At 40.4% G+C, this 26,609-nt stretch overlaps 1 protein-coding gene and 1 pseudogene across 1 annotated transcript; one reads left to right on the forward strand and one right to left on the reverse strand.

Moving 5' to 3' along the window:
- Nucleotides 1-9,889: 9,889 nt before the first annotated feature.
- LOC107508209 lies at nucleotides 9,890-15,672 on the reverse strand (annotated as a pseudogene).
- Nucleotides 15,665-17,975, forward strand: LOC107508213 (disintegrin and metalloproteinase domain-containing protein 21-like). The gene has a single exon (XM_016139889.2). The coding sequence runs from the start codon at nucleotides 15,790-15,792 to the stop codon at nucleotides 17,953-17,955; it is 2,166 nt and encodes a 721-aa protein (XP_015995375.2). The 5' UTR covers nucleotides 15,665-15,789; the 3' UTR covers nucleotides 17,956-17,975.
- The last annotated feature ends 8,634 nt before the right edge of the window (nucleotides 17,976-26,609 follow it).

A 26,609-nucleotide genomic window follows, 5' to 3' on the forward strand; every position in this document is an offset into this window, starting at 1 on the left:
CAGTAAAATGGCAAACTGGGAAGCTTCGAGCTCTCTTTCCCTCACAGTAAACTGAAAAGACAACTAGAACTATCAGAACCAACTTTATAGGAGATCGAGGGAGGAAAATCAAAGGTCCACAACGACCAAGGAAAGGCCCGGCCAAGAATAACCTATCTTCACATTGCTCCAGGAAATCCACAGAAACCTCTGTGAACCCACTCCATTGGCTATGACAGGTCAGAAGGTCAGAGCCTTTGGCTCTAGTGCACCATCTGTGATGCGATAGGGTTAGGCTTGAGTATCGCCTGTGTGAGATGTCGGGCTTGCGTGGGCCTTACAAGGTGGGATCGTCCTGCTTACCGGCCCCTGCAGATAGTGGCTGGCACCCCCGGTTTGCGACCTTCCGATCACACCTTAAGGGCATTCTCCGTCCGTGCAAGTTGACATCACTGTCATGGCTCCCATGGAATCCACTTTGTAAAGACCAGAAAGGCCTCGTTCCTTTACGCTCAGTACACCTCCTCATTTCCAGGTCCTCAGTTTGAGGATGGGTATGTTTATCCTGTCTCACCACTGTATTCTGGAAGCACACAAGTTGTCTGGTTTCACAGGTTCAAAGCTGGAGAGGAATTTTGCCTTAGGATGAAACATACCTTCAGTGTCACCCGTATCTGATTCAGATAATGTTTAGATGCGCCTTTGGACTTTAGAGCCAATGCCGGAATGAGTAAGACCTTTGAGAATGTTGGGGTGGAATGAATGTATTTTGCATGCAAGGATGCAATTTTGAGGCGTCAGGGGTAGAATGTTACAAACCGAATGTTGGTGTTCCCCCAAAATGTATATGTCGAGGCTCTAACCCCCCAGTGTGGCTGTATTTGGAGATGGGGCCTCTAGGAAGTAATGAGGTTTAAATGCGGTCATAAAGGTGTGCCCCTGATGCAGAGGCCTCATAAGCAAAGACACCAGAGAGCTTGTTCTTTCTTGAGCAAATACCGTGTGCAGACAAAGGGAGAAGGCAGCATCTGAAAGGCAGGAAAGGTGTTCTTACTAGAAACAAAAAATCAGCCAGAAAATCGACCTTGGACTACTGGTGTTCAGAACTACGAGAACATAACTTGTCGTCGTTTATGTCACTCAGGCTGTGCATTTCCGGTGAGAATGTAAAAGAGAAGAGCCACAGTGAAAAACAATTGGGGCGTTTACAAAGTTAAATATAGAATTCCATATGATCTAGAAATTCTATTTCTAGTTATATACCCAAATGAACTAAAACCAGGGACACAGACCCTTGTACATCAGTGTTCGTAGGAGCATTACTCGAGATAGCCGAAAGGTGGGGAGAACCCCAACATCTGCCAACAAACGAATGGTTAACCAAAGCGTGCTATGCACATACAGTGAAATATTATTCAGCCTTAAAAATGAAATTTTGACACATGCCACAACCTGAACAATCCTTGAAAACATTAAGCTAAGTGAGATAGCCAGTCACAAAAGGCCCCATATTGTGTTAATAGCACTCATATGAGGTGCTGGCAATAGGCAAATTCGAAGACACAGACGTGTACTAAAGGATACCAGGGAGGGAGGGGAGATGGGAAGTTATTGTTTCACGGGCACAGAGTTTCTGTTTGGGATGGCGAAAAAGTCTGGGAAGTGGATGTTGGCGGTGGATGCAGAATATTGTTCTTCTACTTAATGCTAAGGAATAGTACACTTAAAACCAATTTAAATGGTTTTTAAAGTTCGAGTGGACTTCTCTGTGATTTAGCCTCCTTCTTCATACTTTTTGACAAAATAAGTAGTTCTAACTCCATGAGCCATTGCTAACAAAGTGAATGACCTAACATTAGTATTTTAGGTCAGGAGAAATTGTCAATGTTTTCTCAGCTATCCGACCTAGTCATGCTTTTTAAACGGCCATAGAAACACAATCGACTCACATTGCACTGAGGTTTTGGTGTCATCCTGTGCAATCGATTAAACGTCAGTGGGTCTGATGCAGATAGGAGGCTGCCAGATTCCTTCCTCCTTTCCTTTCCTCCCTTCATCTTTTTGTCAAAGATCGTTATTATTTACTTCTTTCATTATTTAGTTATTCTTACTACATTTATTGGGGCGGCATTGGTTAATAAAATTACATCACTTTTCAAGTGGACGATTCAGCCGCTGCACTTTCAAATGTGCTTTCACGTTCGTTGCCTTAGGTAGCGATTGCCCATCTCCTCTGGGTTCCTTTTGGCCAGTTGTGCTAATTTTGCCTTTCTACCAGCTCCTGGGGGTTCTGAAGCCAAAGAATCAGCAACATTACAGTGCTAACGTCCACAGTACGGAGAAGAGTGTTGTGATTATGGATGCACAGGGGCCAGAAGTACTCAACCTTTAAGGCAAGGTTGACCACACTTGATGGTCATATGGTTTTCATTTTTTGCTTCTGAAAATGGGGGATTACACGATTGAGTTTTAAGTGCTGTAGAACCCTTCCTCCCTACGGTAAACCCCATGTGCTGATGAAGTATTCCACTCTCTACGTATCATTGGATTCCTTTTGCTAATGCGTTATTAATGATGTTTCTTCCCGTATTCCTAAGGGACAGGTCTGGATTTTTCTTGCCTTATAATGTTTTGTCTGCTTTCGGTGATAAGGTAATCCTGGCTTGAAAAATGTGTTGAGAAGTTTCCCCTTTGCTTTTATTTCCTGGCAGACTTCGTATACATTTGGTATTATTATCTGTTATTTAAATTTTTGGTAGAATTATTGGTGAAGCAATCTGGACCAGATGTTTCTGACCATAAATCCAATTTCACACACATATGTATTACACACATATATATGTATAAGCATTTATTATGCTTATGCATACATACATAAATTTATGTTGTATATATACTCATATTTACATATTATATGTTTTCATATTCCATATACACATTATATTTAGATTATTAGTATGAGCACTTGGATTATCTCTTTCTTTGGTGATCTACGAACGCTTGTTTCAAGAGATTTGTCCATTTCATTAAAATAATCAAATGTGCTGATATCTGTTCATAATATTTTATTATTATTGTTTTACTAACAAGGATCTGTGGTAGTGGATGCTTTTTCATTGTGGATAATGGTGATTTGTTATCTGTTCTTTTTTCTCAATTTCTCGGGCCAGGCACTTATCGACTGCACTCACCTTTTTTAAAAAAAAAACAGCTTTCCGTTTTTCGGATTTTTCTCTACTGTTTTCTATTTCCTCTTTTCTTTATGTCCATTATGATCTTCATTATCACCTTTCTTCAGTTTACTTAGGGTTTTACACGTTCTATATTTTCTAGATTTTTAGGGTGAAAGCTCTGATGTTGACTTGAAACCTATCCTCCTTTGTAATATACAGCTTTTAGCGATATAAATTTACATCTAACCACCATTTTACTGCATCTCTCAAACGTCGATGTGCTGCTTTTGCTTTCATTGAATTCAAAACATTTTCTGTTTCCCTTGAGATTTCTTCTTTGTTCAGGAACGTGTCGCTCGATTTCTAAATATTTGCTTTCTGCGGCTGATTCCTTGTTTGATTCCATTGTATTGAATGAATGTGATGGGCATAATTTCAGTTTGTTTCAATTTTCTGACATTTGTCATTTAACCCAGAACATGACCGATCTGATCAATGTTGCGCGTGCACCCGAATATATAGATGTAGTCTGTCATTGTGTAGCATGCTCTGTAAATGTCAAGAGGGTCAGTTTGGTAACATTGCTCATGTCTTCCAGATGATTTTTGTCTAGTTGTCCTATCAGTTACTGGGGGCAGAGTGTTACAATAGTCACCTGTAGTTGTGGACCAGTCTATTTCTCCTTCAGTTTTCAGATTTTGCTTCACATACCTCAAGGTCTATTATTAGGTGCATATACAATATATGCAGGATTGTTATATCGTAAAGAATTAAACCCTTCGTTGTCGTGAATTTTCTCACTTTATCTCTGGCAGTGTCCTTTGTTTTGAAATCTAGTTTTTCAACACAAATTTCACATTTCCAGCATTCTTTGATGAAGGTATTCATAATGTATCTTTTGCATATCATTTTAGTTTTAACTGGTACTTTATTTTTCTTGTTTTTCTTGTTGATAGCAAATACCTGGTTCTCGATGGTTTCATCCAAAATGATCACATCAGTTTTTCAAGTGGAGTGTTTATTATGCAGTTTCCACCCCTTTTTGGCTACAGCGTAAGAGATGCTTCACCAGTGTGCTATGAAGAAGTGAATATAGGGGTGACCAATCTGGAAACTGGGGAGAGGTTCAGACGATCATGCCTTTTGTGGAATGCTACACTGGGATGGTGTCAACCAAATTCCTGGTGGAGGTGCACACACTACATATCATCATATAAAAGTACAAATATCAACAAGAAAACCGCTTTAAACACAACGCCCATCTTGGGACGTAACTGCCAGAAATGGGGCTTGTGGTGTATAGTGTAACATGTGGCCTAGGAAAATACTGTTTTGAACAAAATGGTACTTCTTAAAATCAAGATATGAGTATTGTACGTGATGTGAAGAAATACAATTTCAGAGAGGAGTTCGACAAGAGCAACCGCTGTCACTGTCAGTGTGTTTGGAGACCATCATTATGTGAAGACAGAGGACTGGGTGGTAGTAGTGATGCTGCCCCCTGCCCCTTACAGAGAACGTGGTATCTGTGTCAACATACTTGATAATGTGAAGGATGCACTAGCTCCATGTCTGTTTAATTCTCTTACTGGTTTCATTCATCAGTGGAAGTGTTTCACAAATGCAACAAGGTACACAGATGAGAAAAGTGAGAAAACAGGTGAGCAGACAGTACCCTTTAGTGTGCATAAATACGAACTGGAACCCACAAAATGGTGATGCTCACAATGGCACTTACTAGGAGAAATGATCAATAATCGCTCTGATAATTACATGATGTAATAGCTATTCCGAGGTTGCCATCTTGAAATAAAATAAACTGGCAATTTAAAAAGGGTCTCTGTGTTTACATTCATTTAACATTTCACGTCTACTCATAAACTTAGATGTACAAAAGTATATGTATATGGCATCGGGACTCTCATATTCACTAAAGAGGACCTGTACTTATTTCACTGTTACTATTTGCACATGAAACCCCAAGACTCCACCCCAAAACTGTTTGAACTAATAAATGAATTCAGTAAAGTCACAGAAAAGGAAATTAATATACGAAAGTCGGTTGTGTTTCTGTACACTATAACAAACTATCAGAACGAGAAATTAAGAAAGCAATCCCACTTAACGATTGCATCAAATAGATGAAAATACCTAGGAATACTTAAACCAAGGAGGTGAAAGACTTGTGCGCTGAAAGCTATAAGACATTAATGAAAGAAATTAAGGAAGACACAGATACATGGAAAGCTACTCCATGCTCGTCAACCGGAAGAACTAATGAGGTGAAAATGTCCGCACTACCCAAAGCAATCTACAGATTCAATGCAATTCTTATCAAAATTCCAAAGGCATCTTTTCAGAGAAGGACAAACGATCCTGAAATTTGTATGGAAATAGAAAGTTTCTGAATAGCCAGAGCAATCTTGAATAAGAAACAGAGCTGGAGGAGTCACACTCCCTGATTTCAAAGCGTAGCAATCCAAACAATATGGTATGTAGTGGTTACTAGAGGGAAAGAAGGGACGGGAGGAGGTAGGTAAGGCTAACAGGGGACAACTATATAGCGATGGAAGGAAATTTAACTTTGGGTGTTGAACACACGGTGCAAAATACATATGATGTATTACTGAATTGCACACTCGAAACCTATATCACTTCATTAAGCAGCGTCTCCCTCATAAATTTAAATGAAACAGTATGGTACTGGCCTAAAAATAGACACACAGATTTGTGGAATGGAATAGAGAGCCCAGAAATAAACCCAGTAAGTTGCCTTTTTGTTTTGTTGATGGTTTCCTTTGCTGTGCAAAAATATTTAATTTCATGGAGTCCCATTTGTTAATTTTTTCTTTCGCTTCTCTTGCACGAGGAGATATATCAGAACAATATCACTAAGAGCACTTTCAGAGAGTTTATAGCCTCTGTTTTCTTCTAGGAATTTCATGGTTTCAGTTCTCACACTTAAGTCCTTAGTCCATTTTGGGTTTATTCTTGTATGTGGTGTAAGGAGGTGGTCCAGTTTTATGGTTTTTTGCATGTATCATTTCCAAGCCTCAAAGATACAAGAATTCCAGCAGCGCGTCAGGATAAGCCCTGAACATCTTTGCAGTAATGTTAAATGCTGAACACGCCCTTACAAAAAAAAGCTTTCCCCCCTGTCATCTTATATTGTTTCTCCCGAGACCATATCCTCAGGATCTATTCCTATATATTTTCTCCCGGCTCGTGATGGCGTTATTAGCCAGGTGCCAAAGCTCTCATGATCAGTGATGTAGTTCCTCTCATGCCAAGAACTGTACTGACTGTAGTTATTGGTCTAGATGCAATGAGGGAAAGTTAAGAACAGATCTTCAGGAAGATAAGCATCATCTTTGGTGAAGCAGGGTCGCCAGGTGATCGGAGGCTGCTGTCTTCTAGCAAATGGTAAGGAGTGAGTTCTGCCGGCCCAGGGTGTTCATGAGAATCTCAAGCTTCAAATTTTCAAATGCATCTACTCAAACGTTCTCATCCAAAATCTCAGGATAGCACTTCTTGCCTAATAGAACCTTTGGTTTTTACATAGGAAACATACTAGAGCTCTAAATTCTGTAATTTTTACACGAAAGCTCCGCATACTTACGACATGTCTCGGGCATTATTTTCAACACAGCCTGTAGGATGAGGTTCTCTTCAAACACTGTCATACAGGTCGTAGGACTTTCACACCATACTCATGTTATTTGACCTAGCCGGTCATTTTCTTTTTCATGTCTTCTTCACGAGTTACCTAACTTCATAATTCTCATACTTGTAATTGAAATGCGAGAGCTATTATATAAGCCAGGGCACCACTTCCATCCGTACCTCAGAGTCTCAGTTTCTGATGTTACAGCACACCAGTTGTCACAAATCTGCTGGCTGCAACTATGAGTCCTAGTTGCCATCAGACAACTGATCCAGTCCTAGAATCTCACGTCTTGTGGATCTGCCTTTTCAGGAACACTTCTGGTACCACCTGTCCCTGACCCTGAGGCACTGAGGCAAGGATTTGTGTATGAGCAGTTTATCTGGGATATAATAATTCCAAGATGGGAGTGCATGGTGAAGGAGTGGAAAACTGAGACGGGGGAGGCTTGAAGCAAATCCGGCTTACATTGATGGGTGAGTGACCTCGTGGGCAACCAGGATATAATTCTACGGTGGCCTCTCTGAGAGACACTGTCAGGTACCTCAGAATTCTCCCCTGAGGACAGGGGAAGCTGGGAGGTGTCTTCGCGAAACATCTCTCATTGGTTAAGAGTGGCTTCCAGTGACATTAACTCCCTCTGGCTCCTAGCTTGCTCTCTGAACGGGCTAAGCACCGTCCTGTAAAGTAGAAAGCCAGTACGCATATAGGAATTGTCACCAGTACAACAGAAGACACATTTACATGTAATCCCTGCCTCAGCATCTGTTTTTTCTAGGGAACCTGGGTACAGTAGACCTTTATGACTCACCTACATGCCCTAGTCCCACCTGAAGTCACTGGCAGCTGCAGTAGACACTGCCCATTCTTTGACGGTTCCCTACTTCAAGTGTTGTATCTCACTTTTTTCCTGACAGCTTTCTCCTGTACCAAGGAGAAATATTCTGAGGTGTGTTTCACACAACTTCTTAGAGAGTCCACAGGGGATGACCCCAGCAGCCCACAGTGGAAGCTTGCTCATTAATATACTCCTCTTTGTGCTTCCAAAGTAAACTAACCTCATCTAAAGCCTGGTCTCAGCATCTGCTTTTTGGGGAATCTAAATTAAGATAGTACCTAAGACTCTGTGTTCGTAATAAGGAGGCTAATTCTACAATATTAAATGTACATAAAAACATAAAACCCAGTAAATATAAAAGAACATTATATTGATAAATCTAACTATAGTCAAATTTAATTTTTTTAATTTTTATTTTATTTTACATTGTTTTAGGAAAGACAACTTCAAAAGAGAATAAATAAATTGGAGCATCTGCCTTTTGTCTCTGTATGGCCACATACGCTTAAAACATGTAGATCTTTCTCCAAGTTTAATCAGATCGTATTCCTGGCTCACATTTCCCTGTTCCTATGGCTCCACTAGACGACCTTTTCTTCTTTCTATCGGTGGCTGGTACATCGTTAGAGTCTCTCCTCATCTATTCCTCGAGTGGATCAAAGGGAGGAACACAAACTGACAGGAGCACACAAGTAGAACACATTTCACAAGGAAATCCTTTCCCAGAGGTATGATGTTCGTTTAACTTCTATTGTGAGAAAAATTGGAGTTTTTCAGGGCTGGGTGAAGGCACGCGGGACAGTGGCAGTGCAGTAAACAGCATTTTGGCAATGGGAACTGCACGTACAGATGGGCCGGCGCGCAACACAGCCAAGTATATTCAAAACAGAAAATAGCCAGAGGATGCAAAGTGTGCAAATCATAATGTAAAATAATAGCAAAAAGGCCATTTGACTCCATTTACAAAGAAGCTATGTGGACCCTATAGAGAGGGTATCTGCTTAGATCTGTATTTTCAAGAGAGGATTTCCAAAAGCACTAAGAATAGGCTGAGGAGAAGACAAGTGGGAGACAAAGAGATTGATGAAGGGCAGGTACCAAAGGGACCATTATAAATAAATGTGTGTATTTTAAACTTTTAGTGTTCAATTTTGAGCAAGAGCTGCAGTAGTTTTACAAACAGGATGAGGGCTTATTTTTACCTTTCCGAATAAATTTCATGCAATTAATAATCCATTTATGTGAATTACTTCACTCAAATATTTGCTGCATATTAGGCACTGTTCCATGTATTGGGACACAACAGTGAGCAAAGTGGATGCAAAGACCCCTGCCCTCGTGGAGAATATTTTCTAGTATTCAAAGAAGGTACTCCAAGCGGATACCCAAACTTCCAGATTAAGGCAAAGAGAGCAGACGGGCTTGGGTAGAGAGTGCAGAGGGGACAGAGTCAGGAGTTGGCATTAGACACACCACGATTTGTTTATACCGTAAGTAGAATTTCTTTCTTTCTCTCTTTCGGTTACCAAAGAAACCCAAAAGGTTGGGTGAGACAAGCAATATTATCATCCTCGTTTTTAGCTTTTGGAACAGAACGTTAGACAATTTAAGCCATTTTCCCAACTTTATTACATCTCTTTTGACAGCAGTGGGGATTCCAGTTCTGCACATATCCATCTCCTGGGCACCGATGTGATGTCTTATTGTGCCCCTCTAGAAGGTCACATTCATTGACCTGATTTCTAGAATTTTCCTCATGGCATGGACTTGCAGTCTGTCTTGACTTGTTCTATGCTTATCATAGGGAAAACATTTCCACGATTGCAAATCTCAGACCCAATCAAAATCGCAACTGCTGGCAAATGGAATCCACTGTGTTGGCAACAAGACATGCGTCCTCTGCACCCTTGAGAATTTACTTTAGGAGTAAATGAAAAGAGGCAAGGCTCACCCTGAGTCCTCATAGGTCTGTCTCCTGCCCTTTCTACGCGTCATACCTGCGCTCAAGAAACACAGTGAGGACCTACGCAGAGGGAAAGCGGAGCTTTATTTGCTGCTTACAACAATGGACAGTAGTTAGTAAGATGTGAGGAATTACCTTTGCCTGACGGCAATGTTTCCGACACTGACGAAAGGGAAGGTTTCTTCATTTTTCCGTAAGCTGTCAGAAATGTGCTCAGTTTCAGGCATGCAATATTTCTACCTCCAAGAAACTAAAGCTTAATAATGCATAGGATATTAAGTAAAAGGCGTTTTCTTAATCTGAAGGGTGAGCCTTGGTCTCCTTGGGAGCAAAGTGCTTTCGAAGGTACATGAATACAGTAGTCACCAGTAAAATCAAAACAGACAAACTAAGAATCATAACTAGTGGAAAGAAAGCTCCTCTTCTGGCAGATGTTGGGCCACTGTCAACACTACCTCCATAGCCTCTGTGCAGGCAGGAGGGTGGGGACCATCCATAGCCACAGTGGCAATGATGTTTATTATTGCAGATCCCCTTCATGTTGCAGGTCTCAGGCAGGCAGATTTGTGACGGGCGAGAGAGACTGACACACTTCTTGCGTATGCAGATCTTCCCTGAACCACACATTGTGCCATCTTTCACTTCACCAACATCAGGTACGTCCACCCCTAAATGATAACCGATACCCCAGCAGGTGACGCCATTGCGGTGAATATGCTGCAAAGCAGAGCCATCTCTCAGGTGGGGAATAGCAACCACGTTTTCACACTGAACTCTCCCACAAAAGATATCAGCGGTATTACACTTTAGGTATGTCGTGCCATTTATACCGCAGTGGCCAAAACGGTTTCCCTGTGAGTTGATTTCTTTATAGCAATTCCGAGATGCACTCTTGGCCCCCTCGCCGAAGATCTCCCTGCACTGTTCGTCATGGTTATTACATCCCTTTTGATAGCAGTAGGCATTGTCACTACAGGGAACCCCGTCCTGCACATATCCATCTTCTGGGCACTGATGGGATGTCCCGTTGCACCACTCTGGAAGATCGCATTCATTGACCTCATGTCTACAGAGTGCCCCTGATGGCATGAATTTGCAGTCTTTGCAACAAAGCCCAGAAGCACAAGCAGCCCCGGGCCTCAGAGTGCAGTTCGACAGACAACAGGGATCTCGTTCACACTGCTTTACAGATCCACAGTCGCACTCCTCTTCTCCTTCGACCACACCGTCCCCACAGCGCTTCAGCATAAGGACCTCCCCTAGACTTGGAGGAGTGTGCAGACATGATCCCTGGTTGAAAGTGGTCTTTGCAAAATCCGCATAACTGCAGTTGGTGAATCTCTCTGCTGGCACTCTGACAGCATTCATGATGCAACCCCTTTGCCCACACAAACAGAATTCTTCATCATGCCGCATACCCAAAGTATGGCCTAACTCGTGGGCTACTGTGAGGGCAAAAAGAGACCAGGGGTCTCCTTGGAAATTATCAACTCCACAGTCAATAGGAGGACGACATATTCCTGCAACATAGGCTATACCAAGTGTACTTATAAGTGCATTTTTTTATGAAAATATGTGCTGCATATTTTTGTATTCTTTGCTCCCCCTTTCTGACCCTTTTAATGTTTGTTTTTAAATAAAATATAGTGTTTTTATCTGCACTTAGTAGGGGCAATAGTAGTGAGTGTTTACTCTCTCTCTATAACTAGAATTCCTAATAGTTTTTGAAAAAGAAATAATTAGTACTGCTTAAATTAGTACAAGATAAACCAAGCCAAGTCTACTTTCGGAAGCTTTCAATCCTTTTCCACCTTTAGAATTCCCAGGATGCTAATCTATGTGGAGCAGGGATGTAAGTCTTCCTTAGTTATCTATCTTCCTGGATTGAGTTTCTTTGCTTTCCTTAGTGGTTTAACTTGGCTTGCCACTAAATCTTTTCCGGGAGTGGGCTTTTGTAGTTTCCCACTCTCATTTCTTGGGGAACATTTTCTTCATTGCTAATCATCTCTGGTATAGAAAGAGATTTCATCCACTGAGTTTAGCTGCAGGAGGCCTCTTTTTAAAAAATCTACCTCCTCCTAAGAAAGAAGTATCTCTAGTTCTGCTTGTATAAATAAAATATTTTATGAAAAGGAACCTCGAACCAGATTTAAGAGGAAACCAGCATGGATAGAAGAAACTTTTTCTGAGAGGAAATACAAGGAGTCTGTCATTAAAAATGCTTCTAATTCAGAGTTATCTCACAGAGCTCTGAATCTACTAGTTAAATAATGAGGTGGCAAGGCTCATGAGCCAAGGAACCCTTTAAAGCAGAATCAATCCAGAGTTAGAGTTAATATTTTATTGAATTAGTTTTTATTCTATGCAATATTTATATAGTTGAAATATTATGGATAAATATTTTCCCAAACACTATACCATAAACTCTCTACCAAGTGATTTTGAGCATATTTTTCTCAAAAACACTGATGTTTAATAGGATACGTAATTTTAAAAAGTTATATATAAAACAAAATAGCAAGATTATAAATTGTGTTATACAAAAATTTATTGAATATGGTAATTATAAAGGAAATTACAGACTATCAATGTCATTTTATTTAGAAAAGACTTGAAGCTGGATATAGAATTTGATCTTTACCTGGAAAGTTATTATAATTCAGTCCAAGAGTTAAAAGTGATTAATAGTCTAGGCCAGTGCAATAACATGAGCAAAATTATGATGATGAATCTACACTGTAGGAGGACATAGAATAGAGCTAAGTAGGCTATCTAATTCTAATCATAATGAAGTCAGATATTAAGTTGTATAGAAATGTTGGAGCCAAAGCAAGATATCCTTTGAGAGCCAGTTGTTTCAGGAGAGATGAAAAGATCCCTGTTGCTAAGCAGCTAAATCTAGAACTTAGTCACCTGAGAGACAAAAGGGGGTGGCCTTAAGTTTCCTTTTGTTATGTGAGGTCTCAACTACCAATCTTTGTTCACTGATAAGTATAGTACAAACCATATCATTTGAAATGGCCATGGAAAATACTCTTTCTTCTGTTGGTAAGTCATTGATCAAGTTTGGCTCTATGTATCAGCTGGTATCCAGAATAGTATGTTGGATAATGTGAAGTTTCTTATTTTTTGTTTTGTCTTACTTTTTAAAGATGGGAGAGACTTGAGCATGGGTAGGGTAAAGTATTGTGGGTAGGATGGCTAACTGCTCCAGTTTACCTAGGACTGAAGGGGTTGCTGGAATATGAGACTTGCACTTTAAAAACCAGGAGCTAGGACAGTCCTGGGCCGACCAGAATGATTTACTTACTCTAATTGCCAAGTAATAACAGGTAAAATAGGAGAAAATAGAGTTGAAAGTAGGAAAAATTGACAGGATCAGTCTTCGAATAGGTAGGAGATGTGATCCTGGAACAGCAGATCAAAGGCTGCCATCTGAATTGGGGGGAGGATCACTTTTCCACTGAGACCGGGATGAGGAGTAGAGAAGAGAAGTAGAAATAGGCGTGGATTCAGAAAGGTTCGTAATGGTGTAAATCCCAGAAAACATTTTGTCTTGGAATTTGCCATCGCTATATATATATATATATACACATATATATATACATACATACATACACACACATACATACACACACACACACATATATATATAATTTTTTTTTTTACTATGTTACAGAGCAAGAAATACATTTTATATTGTGCTCCAGTAGCCACACACATACAAACACTCCCCAAATTTTGGCACCAGATGTTTAAGAGTTGCTAAGGAATTTCTAGGAATATCCTCTGATTTTTTATTCAATTTCCTTAAAGAAAAACTGTAGCTCATGACCTATTAAACTGATTTTGTGACTCACTAATGAGTCAGTATTAGTGACAGGTAGGAAAACAGTGCATTTGAGCATGATAAAATAAGAGGAGAAATGGGTATGTAGAGGTCTTGAGAAATTTGAAATAACTGTGGGGAAAGAAGGAAAAGTTGATAAAACATGGAGGGATGTTTCTACTTTGAGATTCCCATAATATTAGAGTATATGGATTTTTAACAACATCACTTTATGGTATTAATGGTAAAATAATATTCCTTTAGGAGTTTGGGTCTCTGGGGTCCTAGGAATAATATAATGAGGGCAAAGAGTATGGCTCGAAGATTCTTTGAAGCATTTCCCTATTATTGCCTGCTCTCATGATGAGCTCTAAGAAAAATAATATGACATGGTTTGTATAGCTTATTAGCCCTTCCACCTTTCCACCTTCTCATCCACAGCTCCCACTTGATAATAAGCAACAAACATATCTAGAGAGATACAGAGTAAATCTGGAAGTTAGAATTTCACCCAAGGATAAAAAGATCTTTATCCTTGGAAGTTTTTATATAGTTGAATTTGTCTATAAACTTTGCCTTTCTCTTGTAAGCTACTTGTACCTGGAATAAAGTGCCTATTCATTCACAATGGAATGTACTGAGATGGATCCAAGCTATCTAGGCTGGTTAATGCTAAGGATGTTGTTCAGACTGAGACAAGTCCTCCCCATCTAACAGCATCTACATAGCAAATCTAGAATAAATTATAAGCTTAAATGCTGTATGTTAGAAAGGAAAAGATGAAGCCTACTTGGTTAAGTATTTGATTCTGTGATTGAAAGGCAATCCAATGTCTCTACTCCAGACACTATATATAAATGAGGAACTCAGAATATCAGGGATGTGTAAATATAATGTCACAGGAGAATGAATGAAGAAAAGAGCAATAACACGTGGGAGGATTGGAAATATCAGCTGGCTTGTCTCCATCTCTTAGGGTGGGGAGGCAGCACAAATCTTTCCAGTTCCGATTATATATTCCCTTTTTAAGATTTTCACAAACACATTGCTTTGAGATTCCCGCCCCCCACCACCCAAGTGATGTTTTTGGTAGTTGTGATGTAAAATTGGAAAAAGTATGTGGCAGAATTAATCCAGTTTTGTTTATCCATTTGTTTTGAAAATTAGTATTATAATTGAGCTTTAGGGAATCAGGGTTTTTGGCATAAAGTGGTGAAGTGATGGAACTAGTTGCCTAGACTGAAATGAAATGGACCTGAACACAGAGGGAGGGATAAGATTGAGAGAAATGGGAGATAATGGAATACAAAAGCATTTGGGTTCTCTCTGAGTTTGAGGAATAGGTATAGGAGTAAGGAAAAGCTGAATTAAAATTATTGGCAAATTGCTTAGGATGTAAGAAATGATTTTGTTTTTGTTTGATTTGGTGATAACAAAGTATAGATTTTGACTGTGACTAGGTAAACTGAAATACATTCAATGTTAAAAAAAACATTGAAAAACCCTTCTGGATTTCAGATGAGTTTTCTGTATACTTGCTGTCATTATTTGTGATGAAGGTAGGATTTTTGGTGGAGAATAATAAGTCTTTCAGTTAGGTGTCAAAGTCTTTGAAGTTTATACAAGAATGATAGGGAGTGGTTAGTGGGGAGAGTGATAAAGAAAGGTTAAAAATTAGTGTTTTAGACATGACTTCATGAGCTGTAGAGAACAGGAACTCAGCCTTTTGACATGAGGTCCATCGACTTTTGAGAATAGGGTTTTTCTAGAATCAGCTTTATGAAAAGCAATAAATTCTCCCGAAGCTCAAGTTTCATAAGGTAAGTAGATATAGAGCTCTGTAAAGGGGTTGGATATAGAGGAATTTGAATCAGTAAAGGAAGCATTGGCTAGGAATGGATTCAGAGTCAGGAGATTAATGGTAATGGGTCAAACATTTTCATTTCATATCTCCTATGCAAGGCTTCTCAGGTTAAATGAAAACCCAAGTACCTGTCATCCAACTTTAACAATTATCCATGTATGGCCAATACTTTCTTATTGATAACCTCCTAACTTCCTACCCTCATCTATTGAAAGCAAATAAAAAGCACTTTTGTGATTCATTAATCACTTTTTCTCTACTCCTTTCTCTCACCTACCTTCCTTACCCAGTTCCACCACCTTCTTCACCCTTATTTTTATTTTTAATTTCAGCACTGCAGCTCTGATGGCCAACTCTGCCATAACTAAGATCCTTAAAGGTCAGTTCTACATAATGAACAGCTCAGAGGAAGGAGCCAGACCAGCAAAGTCTCACACTCTTTATCTCTGGACAGATGACTCCAGAATGGCAGCTCCATAATGGTATCTGGTGAGACCAGGGTGTCCACAAAAGTTGTTATCCTGCTCCTCTGGCTTGGAGTATCTCTGTCGCCCTCTGGCAAATCCCAGGCTAGGCCCTCCCAACACCTAAGTTCTCCAGAAGTGGTGATCCCCTTGAAGGTTCCCAGCAGTGGCAGAGATGCTAAAGATCCAGGCTGGCTCTCCTACAGCATTCAATTTGGAGGATGGAAACATGTGGTCCTCATGAGGGTCAAGAAGCTCTTGGTTCCCAGACACTTCCTGGTGTTTACCTACACAGACCAGCATGCCCTCAATGAGGATCAGCCTTTTGTTCCTGATGACTGCTTCTATGATGGTTATGTGGAGGGGGTACGGGAATCCCTAGTTGCTCTCAGTATCTGTTCTGGGGGCTTTCGAGGAATGCTACAGATAAATAACCTTGCTTATGAAATTGAACCCATAGGGCACTCTACCACATTTGAACACCTGGTTTATAAGATAAACAACAATGAGACACAATTCTCACCTATTCGATGTGGCTTAACAAAGAAGGCAATAGCACACCAACAGTTGGAATTTGAAGAGGCTGAGAAAAAAACTCTGAAACATATTTCTACTGACAACCAAAGAATCCACTCATGGTTTCTGGAGCTGGTTGTGGTGGTAGATGAAAATTTCTTCATTTACTCCCAAAGGAACTTCTCTAAGGTGCAGGAAGATGTATTTCTTGTTGTTAACATAGTAGATTCCATCTATCAGCAGTTAGGTACTTATATGATTTTGACTGGGATTGAAATTTGGAATCATAGAAATGTTTTCCCAATGATAACCATAGAGCAGGTTCTGAAGGATTTTTCTCAGTGGAAACAAATCGGACTTTCCCGACTACAATACGATGCGGCACATATTTTCATAAAAAATGCACTTATAAGTACACTTGGTATAGCCTATGTTGCAGGAATATGTCGTCCTCCTATTGACTGTGGAGTTGATAATTTCCAAGGAGACCCCTGGTCTCTTTTTGCCCTCACAGTAGCCCACGAGTTAGGCCATACTTTGGGTATGCGGCATGATGAAGAATTCTGTTTGTGTGGGCAAAGGGGTTGCATCATGAATGCTGTCAGAGTGCCAGCAGAGAGATTCACCAACTGCAGTTATGCGGATTTTGCAAAGACCACTTTCAACCAGGGATCATGTCTGCACACTCCTCCAAGTCTAGGGGAGGTCCTTATGCTGAAGCGCTGTGGGGACGGTGTGGTCGAAGGAGAAGAGGAGTGCGACTGTGGATCTGTAAAGCAGTGTGAACGAGATCCCTGTTGTCTGTCGAACTGCACTCTGAGGCCCGGGGCTGCTTGTGCTTCTGGGCTTTGTTGCAAAGACTGCAAATTCATGCCATCAGGGGCACTCTGTAGACATGAGGTCAATGAATGCGATCTTCCAGAGTGGTGCAACGGGACATCCCATCAGTGCCCAGAAGATGGATATGTGCAGGACGGGGTTCCCTGTAGTGACAATGCCTACTGCTATCAAAAGGGATGTAATAACCATGACGAACAGTGCAGGGAGATCTTCGGCGAGGGGGCCAAGAGTGCATCTCGGAATTGCTATAAAGAAATCAACTCACAGGGAAACCGTTTTGGCCACTGCGGTATAAATGGCACGACATACCTAAAGTGTAATACCGCTGATATCTTTTGTGGGAGAGTTCAGTGTGAAAACGTGGTTGCTATTCCCCACCTGAGAGATGGCTCTGCTTTGCAGCATATTCACCGCAATGGCGTCACCTGCTGGGGTATCGGTTATCATTTAGGGGTGGACGTACCTGATGTTGGTGAAGTGAAAGATGGCACAATGTGTGGTTCAGGGAAGATCTGCATACGCAAGAAGTGTGTCAGTCTCTCTCGCCCGTCACAAATCTGCCTGCCTGAGACCTGCAACATGAAGGGGATCTGCAATAATAAACATCATTGCCACTGTGGCTATGGATGGTCCCCACCCTCCTGCCTGCACAGAGGCTATGGAGGTAGTGTTGACAGTGGCCCAACATCTGCCAGAAGAGGAGCTTTCTTTCCACTAGTTATGATTCTTAGTTTGTCTGTTTTGATTTTACTGGTGACTACTGTATTCATGTACCTTCGAAAGCACTTTGCTCCCAAGGAGACCAAGGCTCACCCTTCAGATTAAGAAAACGCCTTTTACTTAATATCCTATGCATTATTAAGCTTTAGTTTCTTGGAGGTAGAAATATTGCATGCCTGAAACTGAGCACATTTCTGACAGCTTACGGAAAAATGAAGAAACCTTCCCTTTCGTCAGTGTCGGAAACATTGCCGTCAGGCAAAGGTAATTCCTCACATCTTACTAACTACTGTCCATTGTTGTAAGCAGCAAATAAAGCTCCGCTTTCCCTCTGCGTAGGTCCTCACTGTGTTTCTTGAGCGCAGGTATGACGCGTAGAAAGGGCAGGAGACAGACCTATGAGGACTCAGGGTGAGCCTTGCCTCTTTTCATTTACTCCTAAAGTAAATTCTCAAGGGTGCAGAGGACGCATGTCTTGTTGCCAACGCAGTGGATTCCATTTGCCAGCAGTTGCGATTTTGATTGGGTCTGAGATTTGCAATCGTGGAAATGTTTTCCCTATGATAAGCATAGAACAAGTCAAGACAGACTGCAAGTCCATGCCATGAGGAAAATTCTAGAAATCAGGTCAATGAATGTGACCTTCTAGAGGGGCACAATAAGACATCACATCGGTGCCCAGGAGATGGATATGTGCAGAACTGGAATCCCCACTGCTGTCAAAAGAGATGTAATAAAGTTGGGAAAATGGCTTAAATTGTCTAACGTTCTGTTCCAAAAGCTAAAAACGAGGATGATAATATTGCTTGTCTCACCCAACCTTTTGGGTTTCTTTGGTAACCGAAAGAGAGAAAGAAAGAAATTCTACTTACGGTATAAACAAATCGTGGTGTGTCTAATGCCAACTCCTGACTCTGTCCCCTCTGCACTCTCTACCCAAGCCCGTCTGCTCTCTTTGCCTTAATCTGGAAGTTTGGGTATCCGCTTGGAGTACCTTCTTTGAATACTAGAAAATATTCTCCACGAGGGCAGGGGTCTTTGCATCCACTTTGCTCACTGTTGTGTCCCAATACATGGAACAGTGCCTAATATGCAGCAAATATTTGAGTGAAGTAATTCACATAAATGGATTATTAATTAAGACATGAAATTTATTCGGAAAGGTAAAAATAAGCCCTCATCCTGTTTGTAAAACTACTGCAGCTCTTGCTCAAAATTGAACACTAAAAGTTTAAAATACACACATTTATTTATAATGGTCCCTTTGGTACCTGCCCTTCATCAATCTCTTTGTCTCCCACTTGTCTTCTCCTCAGCCTATTCTTAGTGCTTTTGGAAATCCTCTCTTGAAAATACAGATCTAAGCAGATACCCTCTCTATAGGGTCCACATAGCTTCTTTGTAAATGGAGTCAAATGGCCTTTTTGCTATTATTTTACATTATGATTTGCACACTTTGCATCCTCTGGCTATTTTCTGTTTTGAATATACTTGGCTGTGTTGCGCGCCGGCCCATCTGTACGTGCAGTTCCCATTGCCAAAATGCTGTTTACTGCACTGCCACTGTCCCGCGTGCCTTCACCCAGCCCTGAAAAACTCCAATTTTTCTCACAATAGAAGTTAAACGAACATCATACCTCTGGGAAAGGATTTCCTTGTGAAATGTGTTCTACTTGTGTGCTCCTGTCAGTTTGTGTTCCTCCCTTTGATCCACTCGAGGAATAGATGAGGAGAGACTCTAACGATGTACCAGCCACCGATAGAAAGAAGAAAAGGTCGTCTAGTGGAGCCATAGGAACAGGGAAATGTGAGCCAGGAATACGATCTGATTAAACTTGGAGAAAGATCTACATGTTTTAAGCGTATGTGGCCATACAGAGACAAAAGGCAGATGCTCCAATTTATTTATTCTCTTTTGAAGTTGTCTTTCCTAAAACAATGTAAAATAAAATAAAAATTAAAAAAATTAAATTTGACTATAGTTAGATTTATCAATATAATGTTCTTTTATATTTACTGGGTTTTATGTTTTTATGTACATTTAATATTGTAGAATTAGCCTCCTTATTACGAACACAGAGTCTTAGGTACTATCTTAATTTAGATTCCCCAAAAAGCAGATGCTGAGACCAGGCTTTAGATGAGGTTAGTTTACTTTGGAAGCACAAAGAGGAGTATATTAATGAGCAAGCTTCCACTGTGGGCTGCTGGGGTCATCCCCTGTGGACTCTCTAAGAAGTTGTGTGAAACACACCTCAGAATATTTCTCCTTGGTACAGGAGAAAGCTGTCAGGAAAAAAGTGAGATACAACACTTGAAGTAGGGAACCGTCAAAGAATGGGCAGTGTCTACTGCAGCTGCCAGTGACTTCAGGTGGGACTAGGGCATGTAGGTGAGTCATAAAGGTCTACTGTACCCAGGTTCCCTAGAAAAAACAGATGCTGAGGCAGGGATTACATGTAAATGTGTCTTCTGTTGTACTGGTGACAATTCCTATATGCGTACTGGCTTTCTACTTTACAGGACGGTGCTTAGCCCGTTCAGAGAGCAAGCTAGGAGCCAGAGGGAGTTAATGTCACTGGAAGCCACTCTTAACCAATGAGAGATGTTTCGCGAAGACACCTCCCAGCTTCCCCTGTCCTCAGGGGAGAATTCTGAGGTACCTGACAGTGTCTCTCAGAGAGGCCACCGTAGAATTATATCCTGGTTGCCCACGAGGTCACTCACCCATCAATGTAAGCCGGATTTGCTTCAAGCCTCCCCCGTCTCAGTTTTCCACTCCTTCACCATGCACTCCCATCTTGGAATTATTATATCCCAGATAAACTGCTCATACACAAATCCTTGCCTCAGTGCCTCAGGGTCAGGGACAGGTGGTACCAGAAGTGTTCCTGAAAAGGCAGATCCACAAGACGTGAGATTCTAGGACTGGATCAGTTGTCTGATGGCAACTAGGACTCATAGTTGCAGCCAGCAGATTTGTGACAACTGGTGTGCTGTAACATCAGAAACTGAGACTCTGAGGTACGGATGGAAGTGGTGCCCTGGCTTATATAATAGCTCTCGCATTTCAATTACAAGTATGAGAATTATGAAGTTAGGTAACTCGTGAAGAAGACATGAAAAAGAAAATGACCGGCTAGGTCAAATAACATGAGTATGGTGTGAAAGTCCTACGACCTGTATGACAGTGTTTGAAGAGAACCTCATCCTACAGGCTGTGTTGAAAATAATGCCCGAGACATGTCGTAAGTATGCGGAGCTTTCGTGTAAAAATTACAGAATTTAGAGCTCTAGTATGTTTCCTATGTAAAAACCAAAGGTTCTATTAGGCAAGAAGTGCTATCCTGAGATTTTGGATGAGAACGTTTGAGTAGATGCATTTGAAAATTTGAAGCTTGAGATTCTCATGAACACCCTGGGCCGGCAGAACTCACTCCTTACCATTTGCTAGAAGACAGCAGCCTCCGATCACCTGGCGACCCTGCTTCACCAAAGATGATGCTTATCTTCCTGAAGATCTGTTCTTAACTTTCCCTCATTGCATCTAGACCAATAACTACAGTCAGTACAGTTCTTGGCATGAGAGGAACTACATCACTGATCATGAGAGCTTTGGCACCTGGCTAATAACGCCATCACGAGCCGGGAGAAAATATATAGGAATAGATCCTGAGGATATGGTCTCGGGAGAAACAATATAAGATGACAGGGGGGAAAGCTTTTTTTTGTAAGGGCGTGTTCAGCATTTAACATTACTGCAAAGATGTTCAGGGCTTATCCTGACGCGCTGCTGGAATTCTTGTATCTTTGAGGCTTGGAAATGATACATGCAAAAAACCATAAAACTGGACCACCTCCTTACACCACATACAAGAATAAACCCAAAATGGACTAAGGACTTAAGTGTGAGAACTGAAACCATGAAATTCCTAGAAGAAAACAGAGGCTATAAACTCTCTGAAAGTGCTCTTAGTGATATTGTTCTGATATATCTCCTCGTGCAAGAGAAGCGAAAGAAAAAATTAACAAATGGGACTCCATGAAATTAAATATTTTTGCACAGCAAAGGAAACCATCAACAAAACAAAAAGGCAACTTACTGGGTTTATTTCTGGGCTCTCTATTCCATTCCACAAATCTGTGTGTCTATTTTTAGGCCAGTACCATACTGTTTCATTTAAATTTATGAGGGAGACGCTGCTTAATGAAGTGATATAGGTTTCGAGTGTGCAATTCAGTAATACATCATATGTATTTTGCACCGTGTGTTCAACACCCAAAGTTAAATTTCCTTCCATCGCTATATAGTTGTCCCCTGTTAGCCTTACCTACCTCCTCCCGTCCCTTCTTTCCCTCTAGTAACCACTACATACCATATTGTTTGGATTGCTACGCTTTGAAATCAGGGAGTGTGACTCCTCCAGCTCTGTTTCTTATTCAAGATTGCTCTGGCTATTCAGAAACTTTCTATTTCCATACAAATTTCAGGATCGTTTGTCCTTCTCTGAAAAGATGCCTTTGGAATTTTGATAAGAATTGCATTGAATCTGTAGATTGCTTTGGGTAGTGCGGACATTTTCACCTCATTAGTTCTTCCGGTTGACGAGCATGGAGTAGCTTTCCATGTATCTGTGTCTTCCTTAATTTCTTTCATTAATGTCTTATAGCTTTCAGCGCACAAGTCTTTCACCTCCTTGGTTTAAGTATTCCTAGGTATTTTCATCTATTTGATGCAATCGTTAAGTGGGATTGCTTTCTTAATTTCTCGTTCTGATAGTTTGTTATAGTGTACAGAAACACAACCGACTTTCGTATATTAATTTCCTTTTCTGTGACTTTACTGAATTCATTTATTAGTTCAAACAGTTTTGGGGTGGAGTCTTGGGGTTTCATGTGCAAATAGTAACAGTGAAATAAGTACAGGTCCTCTTTAGTGAATATGAGAGTCCCGATGCCATATACATATACTTTTGTACATCTAAGTTTATGAGTAGACGTGAAATGTTAAATGAATGTAAACACAGAGACCCTTTTTAAATTGCCAGTTTATTTTATTTCAAGATGGCAACCTCGGAATAGCTATTACATCATGTAATTATCAGAGCGATTATTGATCATTTCTCCTAGTAAGTGCCATTGTGAGCATCACCATTTTGTGGGTTCCAGTTCGTATTTATGCACACTAAAGGGTACTGTCTGCTCACCTGTTTTCTCACTTTTCTCATCTGTGTACCTTGTTGCATTTGTGAAACACTTCCACTGATGAATGAAACCAGTAAGAGAATTAAACAGACATGGAGCTAGTGCATCCTTCACATTATCAAGTATGTTGACACAGATACCACGTTCTCTGTAAGGGGCAGGGGGCAGCATCACTACTACCACCCAGTCCTCTGTCTTCACATAATGATGGTCTCCAAACACACTGACAGTGACAGCGGTTGCTCTTGTCGAACTCCTCTCTGAAATTGTATTTCTTCACATCACGTACAATACTCATATCTTGATTTTAAGAAGTACCATTTTGTTCAAAACAGTATTTTCCTAGGCCACATGTTACACTATACACCACAAGCCCCATTTCTGGCAGTTACGTCCCAAGATGGGCGTTGTGTTTAAAGCGGTTTTCTTGTTGATATTTGTACTTTTATATGATGATATGTAGTGTGTGCACCTCCACCAGGAATTTGGTTGACACCATCCCAGTGTAGCATTCCACAAAAGGCATGATCGTCTGAACCTCTCCCCAGTTTCCAGATTGGTCACCCCTATATTCACTTCTTCATAGCACACTGGTGAAGCATCTCTTACGCTGTAGCCAAAAAGGGGTGGAAACTGCATAATAAACACTCCACTTGAAAAACTGATGTGATCATTTTGGATGAAACCATCGAGAACCAGGTATTTGCTATCAACAAGAAAAACAAGAAAAATAAAGTACCAGTTAAAACTAAAATGATATGCAAAAGATACATTATGAATACCTTCATCAAAGAATGCTGGAAATGTGAAATTTGTGTTGAAAAACTAGATTTCAAAACAAAGGACACTGCCAGAGATAAAGTGAGAAAATTCACGACAACGAAGGGTTTAATTCTTTACGATATAACAATCCTGCATATATTGTATATGCACCTAATAATAGACCTTGAGGTATGTGAAGCAAAATCTGAAAACTGAAGGAGAAATAGACTGGTCCACAACTACAGGTGACTATTGTAACACTCTGCCCCCAGTAACTGATAGGACAACTAGACAAAAATCATCTGGAAGACATGAGCAATGTTACCAAACTGACCCTCTTGACATTTACAGAGCATGCTACACAATGACAGACTACATCTATATATTCGGGTGCACGCGCAACATTGATCAGATCGGTCATGTTCTGGGTTAAATGACAAATGTCAGAAAATTGAAACAAACTGAAATTATGCCCATCACATTCATTCAATACAATGGAATCAAACAAGGAATCAGCCGCAGAAAGCAAATATTTAGAAATCGAGCGACACGTTCCTGAACAAAGAAGAAATCTCAAGGGAAACAGAAAATGTTTTGAATTCAATGAAAGCAAAAGCAGCACATCGACGTTTGAGAGATGCAGTAAAATGGTGGTTAGATGTAAATTTATATCGCTAAAAGCTGTATATTACAAAGGAGGATAGGTTTCAAGTCAACATCAGAGCTTTCACCCTAAAAATCTAGAAAATATAGAACGTGTAAAACCCTAAGTAAACTGAAGAAAGGTGATAATGAAGATCATAATGGACATAAAGAAAAGAGGAAATAGAAAACAGTAGAGAAAAATCCGAAAAACGGAAAGCTGTTTTTTTTTTAAAAAAGGTGAGTGCAGTCGATAAGTGCCTGGCCCGAGAAATTGAGAAAAAAGAACAGATAACAAATCACCATTATCCACAATGAAAAAGCATCCACTACCACAGATCCTTGTTAGTAAAACAATAATAATAAAATATTATGAACAGATATCAGCACATTTGATTATTTTAATGAAATGGACAAATCTCTTGAAACAAGCGTTCGTAGATCACCAAAGAAAGAGATAATCCAAGTGCTCATACTAATAATCTAAATATAATGTGTATATGGAATATGAAAACATATAATATGTAAATATGAGTATATATACAACATAAATTTATGTATGTATGCATAAGCATAATAAATGCTTATACATATATATGTGTGTAATACATATGTGTGTGAAATTGGATTTATGGTCAGAAACATCTGGTCCAGATTGCTTCACCAATAATTCTACCAAAAATTTAAATAACAGATAATAATACCAAATGTATACGAAGTCTGCCAGGAAATAAAAGCAAAGGGGAAACTTCTCAACACATTTTTCAAGCCAGGATTACCTTATCACCGAAAGCAGACAAAACATTATAAGGCAAGAAAAATCCAGACCTGTCCCTTAGGAATACGGGAAGAAACATCATTAATAACGCATTAGCAAAAGGAATCCAATGATACGTAGAGAGTGGAATACTTCATCAGCACATGGGGTTTACCGTAGGGAGGAAGGGTTCTACAGCACTTAAAACTCAATCGTGTAATCCCCCATTTTCAGAAGCAAAAAATGAAAACCATATGACCATCAAGTGTGGTCAACCTTGCCTTAAAGGTTGAGTACTTCTGGCCCCTGTGCATCCATAATCACAACACTCTTCTCCGTACTGTGGACGTTAGCACTGTAATGTTGCTGATTCTTTGGCTTCAGAACCCCCAGGAGCTGGTAGAAAGGCAAAATTAGCACAACTGGCCAAAAGGAACCCAGAGGAGATGGGCAATCGCTACCTAAGGCAACGAACGTGAAAGCACATTTGAAAGTGCAGCGGCTGAATCGTCCACTTGAAAAGTGATGTAATTTTATTAACCAATGCCGCCCCAATAAATGTAGTAAGAATAACTAAATAATGAAAGAAGTAAATAATAACGATCTTTGACAAAAAGATGAAGGGAGGAAAGGAAAGGAGGAAGGAATCTGGCAGCCTCCTATCTGCATCAGACCCACTGACGTTTAATCGATTGCACAGGATGACACCAAAACCTCAGTGCAATGTGAGTCGATTGTGTTTCTATGGCCGTTTAAAAAGCATGACTAGGTCGGATAGCTGAGAAAACATTGACAATTTCTCCTGACCTAAAATACTAATGTTAGGTCATTCACTTTGTTAGCAATGGCTCATGGAGTTAGAACTACTTATTTTGTCAAAAAGTATGAAGAAGGAGGCTAAATCACAGAGAAGTCCACTCGAACTTTAAAAACCATTTAAATTGGTTTTAAGTGTACTATTCCTTAGCATTAAGTAGAAGAACAATATTCTGCATCCACCGCCAACATCCACTTCCCAGACTTTTTCGCCATCCCAAACAGAAACTCTGTGCCCGTGAAACAATAACTTCCCATCTCCCCTCCCTCCCTGGTATCCTTTAGTACACGTCTGTGTCTTCGAATTTGCCTATTGCCAGCACCTCATATGAGTGCTATTAACACAATATGGGGCCTTTTGTGACTGGCTATCTCACTTAGCTTAATGTTTTCAAGGATTGTTCAGGTTGTGGCATGTGTCAAAATTTCATTTTTAAGGCTGAATAATATTTCACTGTATGTGCATAGCACGCTTTGGTTAACCATTCGTTTGTTGGCAGATGTTGGGGTTCTCCCCACCTTTCGGCTATCTCGAGTAATGCTCCTACGAACACTGATGTACAAGGGTCTGTGTCCC

This window comes from Rousettus aegyptiacus, unplaced genomic scaffold (genome assembly GCF_014176215.1).
Source record: "Rousettus aegyptiacus isolate mRouAeg1 unplaced genomic scaffold, mRouAeg1.p scaffold_m13_p_3, whole genome shotgun sequence".
Lineage (NCBI taxonomy): Eukaryota > Metazoa > Chordata > Mammalia > Chiroptera > Pteropodidae > Rousettus > Rousettus aegyptiacus.

Excerpts from the sequence above, each read along its gene's own strand:
- LOC107508213 (XM_016139889.2), top strand. The coding sequence starts at position 15,790 with ATGGTATCTGGTGAGACCAGGGTGTCCACAAAAGTTGTTATCCTGCTC.